A 14,524-nucleotide genomic window follows, 5' to 3' on the forward strand; every position below is an offset into this window, starting at 1 on the left:
GCTGTTCATTTGGCAGAAACAAATAGGCCCATACTTCATGCTATCAGCAGAAATAAATTCCAGACAGATTAAAGATGTAAAACCTAGAGAGAGAGAGAGAAAAAAAGGAATTAGAAAATATATTTCTGTAATCTCTAGGATAAGGAGATCTTTGAGAGCAATACAAGAAACCCAGAAGCCTTTTTTATCTATAAGAGATGATGGATATTAGTTAACTTTGTGATAATCATTTCACAATATATATGTCAGATCATTATACTGTACAACTTAAACTTGTACAGTGTTATGTCAAATATATGTCATTAAAACTAGAAAGCAAAAAAAAAGCCAGAAGCCATAAAACAAATCAGTACAGATGTGACTTTGTAAAAATTAACAATTACTATTAAAAAGAATTTCTGTCTGACAAAAAAATACCATGAGGAGTCTGACATCAAAAGGACAAACTGGAAGAAAATATCTGCCTCATTCAAAAGACAGAGTTAATACTTCTTATATACAAGAGTTCAAGAAAGGTAACAGTAGAAAAAACAGGCAAAGAATAAGCAGACAAATCTCAGAAAAAAATTCTAAGCCAATAAGAAAATACATTTCACTAATTAGTAGGAAGGAAGAAGCAAAATGACAGTGAAATACCATTTTTCAGTCAATGAATTGGCAAATACTGAAAGGATTTATGACATTTAGTGCTAGCCAGGGGTATGAGGAACCAAACATCATTGTTGTAGTTTGAGGTTTGGATTGCAATAAATAGGCTTATATTTATCAGTATCAAGATTTTAACCTTTGACCCATTACCCTCTTGGGAATTTATTCTGTAGAAATAAAAGTATCAGTTACATAAATATATATGTGTTAATGATATTTATTACTGCATTATTTATAGTAACAAAAATTAGGGAACGATTTGAGTAAACAATAGAGGTTTGACTAAATTGTGGAACACTCGTTACGTAATAACTTGTAATTATTTAAGAAAATTATAGTTAAAGAGGGCACGTACTGCATGGAGCACTGGGTGTTATATGCAAACAATGAATCATGGAACACTACATCAAAAACTAATGATGTAATGTGTGGTGATTAACATAACAATAAAAAAGAAAGTTATTCATACGTATATATAGTGACTTGAAAGATAATCAAAATCTATTGTTACTTTTTAAAAATATGTGTAGAACTTTTTTTATTTTAAAAAAGATACTGTATTTTATGAGCTTTAAAATGATCTGGAAGGAAATATAGTAAAATTTTGGCATTGCCTAATTCAGAAATATGGTCCTAGAAAAGACTAGGTATTAAAGAAACCAGAGTGTATTCTCTTTTTCTTTACTTTATCTCTTGTTTGACTTACGGTAAGCACATACTGCTTCATAAAAAAAGAGAGAAAATGCAGAGCTTAACTTCAGTCTTTAAAATAACCAGTAATAGAGTATGTTTGCAGTTTTTTATAATTGTATTCTCTTTAATACATGGTTAATGTAAAACTATCTACTCATACTAATGCGTTTTATTTCACTTTAGCAATGTCTGACCGTCAAGAGAGTGCTCTTATAGAGCTAATGGTTTGTACAATTCGTCAAGCTGCTGAGGCACATCCTCCAGTGGGAAGGGGTACTGGCAAGAGAGTAAGTTATATTAGTGAGAAATCTACAAAAAGACTTTTAATGTGTTTAAGTGTCTTAAATATTTGAAAATTTTAGTGATATATATTTATCCATAAAAACATGGTATTTTTGTAAATGATATATGCTGTGGTGCTTTGTCTTTATATCCTATCTACTAATTACACTTAGGTTTCAAAAATAGATTCTTCCATGTTCCCAAAGCACCTGTACCTACTTCTGGTTCTAGCACTTTAATCATTTTCACATTCATATCTGTTAAAAATGCAGAAAGGTCTGAAAGCAAATGCCTATTTTTACTCCTCCATTTGGCAACTGTTTAATCTTTGGATAGTTGATTGTTTTCTTTATGTGTTAATTCCCTTATTTGTAAGATGGGGCTAATACTGGTTTTAGTGGTATTAAAGATGAATTGAGATAATCATTGATAGACCAGCTCTGGTGGTATGCAGAGGTAGGTAATTCTTCTCTACACCAAAAAAGAAAAGAAAAAATATAAAACTGCAGAATTTGTCCAAAAACCTTATCAAAGGGTTCTGGGAATTCACCAAAGATAAAAGACAAATTGAGAAGCATATATTTTTGAAAAACCACCAAAGCTTCAGGTAAAAGCAACAGAAGTCTGCTGCCTTTTTGCCTGGCATTATAATTTACACACACCCACCCACAAACTTGATGTAGTTTTACCAGAGTGGTACGTCTGTAAAAACCAGCAGCTGTGCTCTCAGAGGGGCAGACTCATGGTACAAATGGCAAAAGTCCAGAGCTCTGTGAGCCAGAAATGGCAAACATGGTAGAAACAAGGAAAAACCCACAGCTGTGATATTCAGAGGTTGTGGTCCCAGATAGGAAGAACAGTTGACTGACCAAGAATCTAACTAAAAAATCCTGGAAATGAGAAAGCCATAAAAAGGATTAGATGAGCTCTCCATACATCACTGGCTGACTGAGAAACCTGAGATAACCCGATGGAAAATAAAAGTCAAAAAGCAAACTTAAGAACTGGCTGGACTTTGTTTTTTCTTTTCCTTTTTTATGTTTTTAGTTTTTATTTTAATTCTAGTATAGTTAACATAGAGTGTTATATTAGTTTCGTATGTACAGTATAGTGATTCAACAGTTCTGTACATTACTCAGTGCTCATCATGATAAGTGTACTCTTAATCCCTTCACCTACTTTATCCATCCCCCACCCACCTCCCCTCTGGCAACCGTCAGTTTGTTCTCTGTAGTTAAGAGTCTGTCTCTTGGTTTGTGTGTGTGTCTCTCTCTTTTTTCTTTCCCTTTGCCCGTCTGTTTCTTAAATTCCAAATATGATTAAGATCATATGCTATTTGTCTTTCTCTGACTTATTTCACTTAGCATTATACCCTTTAGCTCCATCCACATCATTACAAATGGCAAGATTCATTCCTTTCTATATATATATATATAGATATATATATCTGTATATATATCACATCTTCATTATCCATTCATCTATTGATAGGATACTGGGCTGCTTCCATAATTTGACTATTTTAATAATGCTGCAATAAGCATAGAGGTGCATGTATCCCTTTGAATTAGTGTTTTTGTATTTTTTTGTATTTTACCCAGTAGTATAATTACTGGATTGTAGTATAGTTCTGTTTTTAACTTTTTGAGGAAACATTGTACTGTTTTCCACAGTGGCTCCACCAGTTTGCATTCCCACCAACACATAAGGGTTCCTTTTTCTTCACATCCTCACCAGCACTTCTTGTTTCTTGAAGAAGTGGCTGAACTTTGAATATGCTTTCTAACCCAGGTCTCAGAGGGGCGAACCCTTATAATAAGATTTGAAGTTTAAGTTAAAGATTACTTTTTTAAATATAAAAATTAGAAAAATAAGTTAAAAATCCATAATTACTGTTACCTAAAAATGTTAACTCTTCTAGAAAAATTACAGCCAAGCAAAGAAACAATAAAACATGACCATACTTGGGGAGGTGGGGGGGAGCAGACAATAGAAATGGCTTCTCAGTAGGCCTAATTGTTGGATTTAGCAAATACTTCAGAGCCCTTTTTATAAATATGTTGAAAGAATCAAAGGAAAATATGTTCAAAGAATTACAGGACAATATGATAACAGAAATAAGGAAAACTTAATGGAAATTCTAGAGTTGAAAAGTAGCAAATTTGAGATGACAAGAAAGAAACATTGAATAGAAGGTAGATTAATAAAAATTATTCTGAAGAACAGAGAGGAAAGAAGATTGAAGAAAAATGAACAGAGCCCAAGGAATGTGTGAAACAACATTAAATGCATCAAATTTTTATAATGAGAGTTCCAGAAAGAAAGGAGTAAGAGAAAGAGACAGGAAAGAAAAACATTCGAAGAAATACTTGCCAAAAACTTGCCAAATTTGATGAAAAACATTAATCCAAAGAATAAGAAGCTTAACAAAACTCAAGTAGTGTAAACATAAAAGATTTATCTCCAGATAGGATAGTCACTGTTCAAAGCCAAAAACAAAAAAATCTTGAAAGCAACAAGAGAAAAACAAGTCATATAGAGGGCAATTGTAATAAGATTAGCAATTAATTTTTTATCAGAGACAGTGGAGGCCAGAAGACTGACAGAATGACATACGCTGAAAGAAAGCAAAGTTGCCAACCAAGAATTCTAAATCCAGTAAAACCATCTTTCAAATATGAAGGTACATTAAAAACATTCCCAGAAAAACAAAGATTGACAGACATGTTGCTGGAAGACCTTAGAAGAAATACTAAAAGAAGTTCTTCGAGCTGTAATGAATAATACCAAATGGTAATTCTAATCCATAGAAAGGAATGAACAGTACCAGAAATGGTAAATATGTGGGTGGATATAAAAGGCCGTGTATATTATATATTTTTTTTCTTTTAATTTCTTTCAAGGGACATGAGATTATTTAAAGCAGTAATTATAGCACTAAAGTACTAAGATTAGAAGATACATAGATATATATGACAGCAATAACATAAAGAAGGGTAAAGGAAATGGAATTATATTGGAGCAAAATTGCTATATTTTCCTGTAATTAAATATCACCCTAAAGTTGATTATTGCAAATTAAAGAGTTTATTAGAATCCCCAAAGAACGTAGTAAAGAAGGAACAAAGAAACAAACAAAAAGATATGAGATTTATAGATAGCAGAATGGCTGACATAAATTCAGTCATATCAAAACTTAATTAAATATGAATATACAGAGGGGTGCCGGGATGGCTCAAGTCCGTTAAGCGTCCACCTCTTGATTTTGGCTCAGGTCATGATCTCAGGATACTGGTATCAAGCTCCATGCTCAGCAGGGAATCTGCTTCAGGATTCTCTCTCCCCCGCTTCTGCCCCTCTTCCCACTTGTGCGCTCTCTTTCTTTCTCTCTAAAATATATATTTGTATATATATAGAAATCCAAAACATAGAAATTGGGAAAACTATGGACTGGGCATGAAAAGATACTAAGAATTTATTGTTTCATTTTGTTGGAGATGGCAAGTTTTATTGTTCTTAAGTCTTCACTGTTAAAAATACACAAATATTTATGGGTGAAGTGAAACGATATACCAAGAATTTACCTTAAAATGTTAAGGTTAAAAAAAAAAACTGTAGGAATTAATGAAGCAGTAATGACAAATGAATAGCTTTTAGAGTTTCCAAAATAAAAGTTTTAAAAATATGTGTTGTCCGAACTTTGAGATGAGAGCCTATTCAGGCTAAGCATTTTTTTTTTTTAAAGACACATTTATTCAGCGTCATGATCAGACTATTACATTTAGCAATCAACAGCATGGGTGCAAAAAAAAAAAATCTACATTAAAACCCTTTGTTGGAATGCTTTACACTTTCCACAGAACGGAAATGAAAATAACCTGTTATACAATTAGTCACAAATACAGTTCTCCAGTTTTTTGCCCATACACATGAGCATTGTCTAAAACATGTCTTCTTTGCAGCAGCTAGGCCCTGCCACCACCGTGCTTGGCTGAGTTCACAAATCTGTTGTAACCTGTAGCTTCCCTGTCACTTCTCTGGCTCTCCTCTCCTGCTAAGCTTTGTTTCCTGGCAGTAATTAAAACCTTCTGCCACTGCCATAGCTACTGCTGCTGCTGGAACCACCATAGCCACCTTGGTTTCGTGGTTTGGCAAAGTATCGGCCTCCACCACCATAGGGGCCAGAGCTTCTGCCTCCAAAATGTCCTCCTTTCATGGGTCCAAAATTTGAGGATTGATTGTTGTAATTGCCAAAATCATTACAGCTTCCATCACCTCCAAAGTTGCTTCCATCATGACCAAATCCGTTATAGCCATCCCCACGGCCACCATATCCACCACCACCTCGACTGCCACCAAAGCCCCCTCGCCCACTGAAGTTCCCTCCACGACCAAAGTTGTCATTCCCACCAAAACCACCTCCACGACCACCACCAAAGTTTCCAGAACCACTTCGACCTCTGGCTGGATGAAGCACTAGCCATCTCTTGCTTAGATAGGGCTTTCCTTACTTCACAGTCATGGCCATTCACAGTATGGTATTTTTGAATGACAATCTTGTCCACAGAGTCATGGTCATCAAATGTTACAAAAGCAAAACCTCTCTTTTTGCCACTGCCTCGGTCAGTCAATCTCAATCACTTCAATTTTCCCATACTGTTCAAAATAATCTCTTAGGTGATGTTCTTCAGTGTCTTCTTTAATGCCACCAACAAAAATCTTTTTCACAGTTAAGTGGGCACCAGGTCTTTGAGAATCTTCTCTTGAGACAGCCCTCTTTGGTTCCACAACTCTTCCAACCACCTTGTGTGGCCTTGCGTTCATGGCTGCATCCACCTCCTCCACAGTGGCATAACGTGACAAACCCAAAGCCTCTGGAGTGCTTGGTGTTTGGATCTCTCATTATCACACAGTCCGTAAGCATTCCCCATTGCTCAGAATGGCTCCTCAGACTCTCATCGGTTGTTTCAAAGCTCAAACCTCCGATGAAGAGCTTCCACAGCTGTTCAGGCTCTTTGGGAGACTCTGACTTAGACATGAAGGTGGTGGGAGGGGAGACTTTAACGATGCTTACTCTGCGGCGTCCACGGGCAGAAAGCCAGGCTAAGCATTTCTTATCCTTTTGACGTAGCTCAGTCATTTTTTGTGCACTTTCTTGCTTTCCCATCAAGTTCACTTTCTACTTTTACTGTTTATATTAACTATTGCTACGTAAAAAATTACTTTAAAACTTAGAAGCTTAAAACAGTAAGCCTTCATTATCTCACAGTTTTTGTGGGTCAGAAACTTGGGAGTGTCTTAACTGGTTTTTTGGCTTAAGGTTCTCATAGGGTTGCATTTAAGATGTTAACAAGGGCTTTAGCCTCTGAAGATTTGGTTGTTAATTTACTACTTCCATAATGGCTTACTTACATGACTGGCAAGTTAGTGTTGATTATTAATGGGAGGCTTTCGATCCTCACCTTATGGACCTTTCAGTAGGATTGTTTGAATGTTTTCATGACATGGTTGCTGCCCCTTCCCCCCTGCCCCCAGAGTGAAGTATCCAAGAGAGAATAAAGCAGAATGAATGATCCAAAGGAGAGTAAGGTGGACTTCTGTGTCTTTTATGAGCTAGTTCTCAAAGGTCACATAACATCATTTCCTCCACAGTCTCCTATTGGTTAACACATGTCAACCTTAGTTATTGTGGGAAGAGACTATAAGAGCATGATATCAAGAGGCAGAAGTTACTAGAAGGCATTTTGAAGGCTGATTCTTATATTACTCTAGCACAGGAATCTCCAACAAGCCATGGTGCCTTTTAATAGAGTAGTATTTAAAGTTAAAATCTTGTCACTAAGAGTATTGTCATTTGGTTCTTTTTTTCTGATAGACACTTTGAGTATACAGAGCTAAGAAATATATGTATATATTTCTCTGTATGTATCCATATATATTTAAATTACATATTTGTATTGATATTGATGACTTAAATTTAGCATAACAAGGTTTTTGCCTTTTTGGTTTTGTATTTTTTTCCTCTTCTTTTTTTTTTTTTTTTTAGATTTTATTTATTTGTCAACAGAGAGTGAGAGAGCACAAGCAGGGGGAGCAGCAGGCAGAGGGAGAAGCAGGCTCCCCGCTGAGCAAGGAGCCTGATGGGGGACTCGATGCTAGGACCCTGGGATCATGACCTGAACCGAAGGCAGCCGCTTAACCAACTGAGCCTCCCAGGCATCCCTTTTTTTCTCATTTTTATTTTTTTGAAATATGTAAAACATTTACATAGGTAAAAGGTCAAAACCATGTAAAAATATACATTCAGAGAAGTCTTTCATATATTTATATCTCCCTTTACACCCCATTCCTACTATATAGTCAGAATATCCTTCCAGTGTTTCATTTTACAAATATAGATAAATGCATGCACTCCATCCTCCTCCCTCTCCCTTAAAAGATAGCATATTTTGTAGTGTTCTGTACCTTATATTTTTATTTAACAGTGTATCCTAGATATCACTCTACTATACCTTTATTTGAAGATCTTCATTTTCTTATGGCTGCATAGTATCCATTATGTGGATACACAATTGAGAGTCTTTTGGGTTGTTGCCAGTCTTTTACTATTAGAAATAATGTACTATTAGAAATAATTCACTACACAGTGAATAATTTTGTATCATTTCATACTTGTACTACATGTGTTGGTGGGGTAGATTGCTTAAAAGTAGGATTATTATGTCAGAGGGAAAATGTGTATACAATTTTGTTAGATACTGGCAAATTCCTCCTTCATAGGTAGTATGCCATTTTTGCCATCCCATCAGAGGTTTTGAGGATTGAGTCCATGCATATAGACTGCCTAATACAATGATCACTTAGTCAAAGACAACTGTTTATCTAAAATCAGTATCTTTAGACCTCTCATACATTGCCAAATGAATTTCAAGACTTCTCAATACCCTGAATACATTCCTGGACTTACATTCCACATAATATGTAGTCCCTTACATTACTTTGTGAAGAACTAAACGCAGTACAGTAAATCATTCCAAATGATTATTTTGTATTTTAAGAGGTTGAAAAGCAATAAAGTTCGGGAAGAGGAATTAGATGGGAGACCTTACTACTTCTTTCACATACTCTGAAACATCTACTGTGAGAATGAAGACCATTCTCAGCACTCAGACTATTGACATTCCAGAAAATGTCGACATCACTCTGAAGGGATGCGCTGTTATTGTGAAGGGCCCCAGAGGAACCCTGGGAAGAGACTTCAGTTACAGCAGTGTAGAACTCAGTCTCCTTGGAAAGAAAAAGAAGAGGCGCCAACTTGAGAGAAATAGGAAAGAAATGACTATTGTTTGCACTGTCTGTAGTCACATACAGAACATGATCAAGGACATTAGACTGGGCTTCCATTACAAGATGAGGTCTGTGTATGCTCCCTTCCTCATCAGCGTTGTTATTCAGGACAGTGGTTTTCTTATTGAAATCCAAGATTTCTTAGGTGAAAAATACATCCACGGGGATTGGATGAGGCCAGGTGTTGCGTGTTCAGTATCTCAAGCCCAGAAAGATGAGCTAATTCTTGAAGGAAATGACAATGAACTTGTATTGAATTCCGCTACTTTTTGATTCAGCAAACCACGACACTTAAAAACGACTATCAGAAAATTTGGGGTGGTATGTTTCTGAAAAAGAAACAGTTCAGTGAGCTGATGAATAAGATCTAAGTTGTCCAGCTACAGAAACAGCAAGATGCCAGATGATTTTTCAGAGTTATTAGTGATATTTTAAAGATGCAATAAAAGCTGTATTGATTTAAAAAAAAATAGGGTTTACATTTCTAAAGTGGTAATTTATATTGGAATGAAACATTCAGCCATTCAACATTATGGTGCTAAGTTCCTTCAAGATAATAACAAAATACAAAATATCTTGGGGAAATGATTATCTTAACTTGCATTTTAACATTTTATTTTTGGAACCACTTATGGTTTAACTAGTTGAATATGGGACAAGGTGATGGGCATTATCAGCTTCAGTTGGTTCAGTGATGACGGGCTATACCTCTATGTCTGGATTATTGCCTAACAGACTTAGGAACTTAGAAGGACAACTAAATATAAATGAGTCCAGAGACATTGTTAGTATATGCTTTAAAAAATAAGTGAAAATTTGGGGTGCCTGAGTGGCTTAGATGGTTAAACATCTGCCTCTGGCTCAGGTAGTAATCCCAGGGTCCTGGGATCGAGCCCTGCGTGTTGGGCTCCCTGCTCAGCGGGGAGCCTGCTTCTCCCTCTCCTTCTACTGCTCCCCCTTCTTGTGTGCTCTCTCTCTCTCTGTCAAATAAATAAATAAAATCTTTTTAAAAAATCAGTGAAAATTTATTTAGCTGCTGACAGTAAAAAAAAACATTACTTTCTAAAGTATTTTTAGAAAAGGGTGTTTACCATAGGGGAGATTACTGTTAACATATTGAGGTTAAAACTGGAAAAATTACTTCACTTGCCATATTTGTATATTCATAACTGGTTTTATAGAAATGTTTTTGTTTACTAAACAAGTAGTAATTTATCTAAACTTTAGTGATTCGTAAGTAGCTATTTAATAAAGTAATATTGCCTGTTAACTAGAAATAAGCATAAAACTAGAAATACTTGTTTTAGTAATTAGTTTGTTAACCTCCTCTGAAAATTCTCGAGTACATTATTTCCAGTGCTTCATCGTTCTGTGTAACATTCTAGATTTATAAATTATTATGTGACATTATATTATTTGCCCATTTCAATTTATTTCTAGGTGCTAACGGCCAAAGAAAGAAAAACTCAAATTGATGATAGAAACAAATTGACTGAGCATTTTATTATCACACTTCCTATGTTGCTATCAAAGGTATAATTTCATTTACATTTCTGTGGTAATGTGCCACTGAGTTTGCTTATTACATTGAACTATTAAAGTAGTTACTTCTTTTTTCTTTGCTTCTCCTTCTTTCTAGTATTCTGCAGATGCAGAGAAGGTAGCAAACTTGCTACAAATCCCACAGTATTTTGATCTAGAAATTTATAGCACAGGTAGAATGGAAAAGGTAAGACACTATGAAATCAAAATTCTGTTATAGTCAGCTTAAATAACTGGATTATTTCATTTTCATGTAATCTATAGGCTTACTATTTGACAGATGCTTATTTTTATTAATCTAATAGTTTCTCTTTTTTTCCTCCTCAGCATCTGGATGCTTTATTAAAACAGATTAAGTTTGTTGTGGAGAAACATGTAGAATCAGATGTTCTAGAAGCCTGCAGTAAAACCTATAGCATCTTATGCAGTGAAGAGTATACCATCCAAAACAGAGTTGACATAGCTCGAAGTCAGCTGATTGATGAGTTTGTAGATCGATTCAATCATTCTGTGGAAGATCTACTGCAAGAGGTCTGTTTTAAAGTAAACACGTGTATGTGATAATTTTGGCTAATATTCAAAGTTGAATGTACAAATCGTTTCCATTTTAAAATAAAACTTAGTGGAATTCTCTTTTTCAGATCTTAGTAGCATTATTGCAAGTGTTCGTCCTGTAATTAACCTTGGTTATACTTTATTTTAAAAACCTATTTTGGAGTGCCTGGGTGACTCAGTCAGTTAGGCATCTGCCTCTTGATTTCAGCTGAGGTCATGATCTCAGGATTGTGAGATCCAGCCCCACATCTGGCTCCATACTGGGCATGGAGCCTGGTTAAGATTCTCTCCCTCACTCTTCCCTATCCCCCCCCTTAAAAAAAAAAAAAAAACAACTTGTTTCATAAAAGCTAATTTTTTTTTTTTTGGTTTAAGAAAAACCTTTTAAGGTCTGGCTTTTCTTAATTCATTTTTTCACTTTCTTTTCCTGGAGCCTAATTTACAAAATATTTTAATATTACTGAACTATTATGATGTGCTAATAAATAGAACATAAAAATTAAGTGTGCTTGTAAGGGACAGCCACTTGCCAATGGTATGCCCAGGATAATGGCAAACATCTCCAACTGGTTATTTTTGTAGTTATTTTTATGATTCCTGCCTCTTGCCTTCTCCCTCCAATCAGTGTTACCAATTTGGAACCCCCACGGTTTTCTGTGCTCTGATGGCCAGGCTGATAGGATTTTCTTTTTAGTCCATATAACCAATTTTTTCCTACTTCTAACTTTTAATTTTAACTTTTAATTTTTTTCAACCATTTTTGATTTTTCATTGTGATTTTGAGCTACAGAAGTAACTGACAATCAATAAAATCTTTGAAATAACCATTAAAATCTTTAAAGTACATACCTTTTCAGTTTCAGTGAACTTATCCTAAAGTATTAATCAGAAAAGTATACCCTGTTAATGTTTACAGCATTGTTTAAAATGCAAAAATGGTTCTCTCTGAATGTAACAATTACGGGTATTTTTTATTTTTTGGTTTTTTGCTTATTTGTACTTTCTTATTTACCAGCAGTGAATATATACTCTTTATATAATAAAAACGAATGCTTTTAGGCAGTAAGTATTAATAGACTTTCGTGTGAATTTCAGGATAAGTAAAGTTATGGTAATGAAATAATGTCTTTTATTTATAGGGAGAAGAAGCTGATGATGATGATATTTACAATGTTCTTTCCACATTAAAGCGGTTAACCTCTTTTCATAAGTATGTCATTTTATTTAGATTTGGTTAATAACATTATATTAGCCAACATAAAATAGGCTGTTTTTGTAATATTTAACATCCTTGTAACAATGGAAAATTTTAAACAAATATCAAGATGTGATTTTTTTCTTTATTAATCAGATTTTCTTCAGATAAATTATGGGTTTTTATTATCATTTGATTACTTAAGGAGTTAGATTTATCATTCAGTGTAACAAATATACTGCACACTGTACAAGTTTGTTAATCAGTATCATTGCTGGGCTTACTCTGTAAGCTAGAGTTTTAGAGGTATAATTTTCATCTGATAGCTTTTAGAAATCTTACTAAATAAAGATTTGGGGGGATGCCATGAAAGTTATTTCTGTGAGCTTTTTTTCCTGAATTGTTCTTGTTTGTCTATTATTGTGCTCTTACTGTGTAGACAGAATAGCTGGACTTGAATAAGGAAAAAAGGCTCAGATTAATGAAATAAGTGTTACTTTTAAATTGTAATTGATATGTCCCTTGTTAATGGGTATGTTTATCTTCTCCATAAAGAAAGGAAAATGGAGATCTTTGTTGTTAAAAGAATGTTTAAGTGTAGCCCTTACATTAATGAATACTTCAGAATTCAAAAACAGTGTCTAAAATCTAAGACATTTCTTTATACACAAGGACACCGTTTGGAATTCTGCGGAGAAATAAACTCTTAGTTTTGAAAATAGTTTGACATTTGGAAATAAAAGTTGACAACTGGTGTCAAAACTCCTTATTTTAAAAAATACTTTGATGTTTCAAAATAAAAGTTAATGGGCATTGATCTACTATTTTAGTAGTAGAATTCATGAGAAAATAAAATGTCTGCATTATTTCAATTAAGAAGCCTGTAGCTACACTAAAGTTTTTGAGCTTTGACATATTTCTTTTCCCCTGCTTTTGTCTTTCTTGTGAATGCAGATCTCTTTCAAAAATACACATGTATTTATATTTTGAAATTGTGAATTTTTACATTTTTTACATTTTTAAAATGTATTTTAAAATATACTAGGAAGAATGAAATGGAATACAGGCTTAGGTTGACTGTGTAGTAGTAATCTTCATTTAAAAGAATGAATTTTTATTGTTAATTGGTTTCTTTTTATTAATTTCTAATATCAACTTATGTATTCTCTGTCTCTGCTCCCTGTCTCACTTTCCTTGTCTCTTTCCCTTTTCCCCTTTTTCTTTCTTACTTTTTCTTTCCTTCTTTCCTTCCTTCCATCCTCTTTCCTTGTTTTTCTTTCTAAGTTTGAGTACTTGAACATTTACCAATCTTTTTCGATTTTCTAAGAAATTGAAGTTATTTTATACTTCTACCCACTGAAACTGAGCTCAAATTTAAATTTTCTTCTACTCTAGAATAAAGTTAATGCATTTTTGTTTATTTTAGTGCTCATGATCTCACCAAATGGGATCTATTTGGTAATTGCTACAGATTATTGAAGACTGGAATTGAACATGGAGCGATGCCAGAACAGGTAGGAGTTTATTGATATTCCTTCTTTGCCATTTTAGAAAGCTAAGCTTCTCTGAAATCACACAAGATTATCAAAAACCTTATGTAGAAAGTAGTTGATAATTCTTAAATGCAGCTGCTTCCTTTGATAATTAATTGCCCTAGTGATTAAATATTACTAATAGTTGTTAGTGATTGAATGTTACCAGTAGGTGTATAATATCTTCAGGTTTGAGCAGAAAAAAAGTAGAGAATCTTTGCTATGTTGTATTTCAAACATTTAATACTAAAGTAAACATTGTTACTCTTTTAGGAAAAATACCATTAATTACTATAGTAGCAATTTCAGAACTTGATGAATTCAGTTTGATGTAAATTCCTAATTATGGCTGTATTCCAGGCACTGTTCTAGATATTGATAATAATAAGCCTTAGGTATGGCTTACTTTCTGTAGTGGAACCATAATTAAGTAAACTTGAGACCTTTAGCAGACTTCAGACCTTTTTGCATTCATATATAAGTTGGAATGGAAAGAGCAGGATTTCACCAAATTTCTCTAGTCTGGAAGAAATTTAAAATAGTTGATTTAATTCTATGTAAGAATTAAGTTGTTAATCAGTTGTTACCTAATTATAATTATTACAGTTATTAATGGTTACATTTATTACAGTTAATTTTAATTGACACATACAATTATGTTACTTAGCAATAACAATCTTTTGTAAGAATTAAAGTTATTTTATATACTGCATATACTCATTCATTAGAC

At 34.0% G+C, this 14,524-nt stretch overlaps 1 protein-coding gene and 1 pseudogene across 2 annotated transcripts in view; both read left to right on the top strand.

Annotated features, from left to right (window-relative positions):
* Positions 1–14,524, top strand: part of STAG1 (STAG1 cohesin complex component) — a 423,203-nt gene that overhangs the window by 335,469 nt on the left and 73,210 nt on the right. For both annotated transcript variants that reach the window (XM_028099176.2, XM_028099177.2), the window contains 6 exons: positions 1,525–1,628; positions 10,411–10,503; positions 10,610–10,699; positions 10,840–11,043; positions 12,207–12,277; positions 13,689–13,776. In XM_028099176.2, coding sequence (XP_027954977.1) covers positions 1,525–1,628; positions 10,411–10,503; positions 10,610–10,699; positions 10,840–11,043; positions 12,207–12,277; positions 13,689–13,776 — 650 coding nt within the window. The remainder of the gene's footprint in view (positions 1–1,524; positions 1,629–10,410; positions 10,504–10,609; positions 10,700–10,839; positions 11,044–12,206; positions 12,278–13,688; positions 13,777–14,524) is intronic.
* On the top strand, positions 8,770–9,334 carry LOC148165058 (large ribosomal subunit protein uL6 pseudogene; annotated as a pseudogene).

Source organism: Eumetopias jubatus, unplaced genomic scaffold (assembly GCF_037043125.1).
Source record: "Eumetopias jubatus isolate StellerSeaLion01/CBP00866 unplaced genomic scaffold, mEumJub1_p1.0 scaffold_1, whole genome shotgun sequence".
Classification (NCBI taxonomy): Eukaryota; Metazoa; Chordata; class Mammalia; order Carnivora; family Otariidae; genus Eumetopias; species Eumetopias jubatus.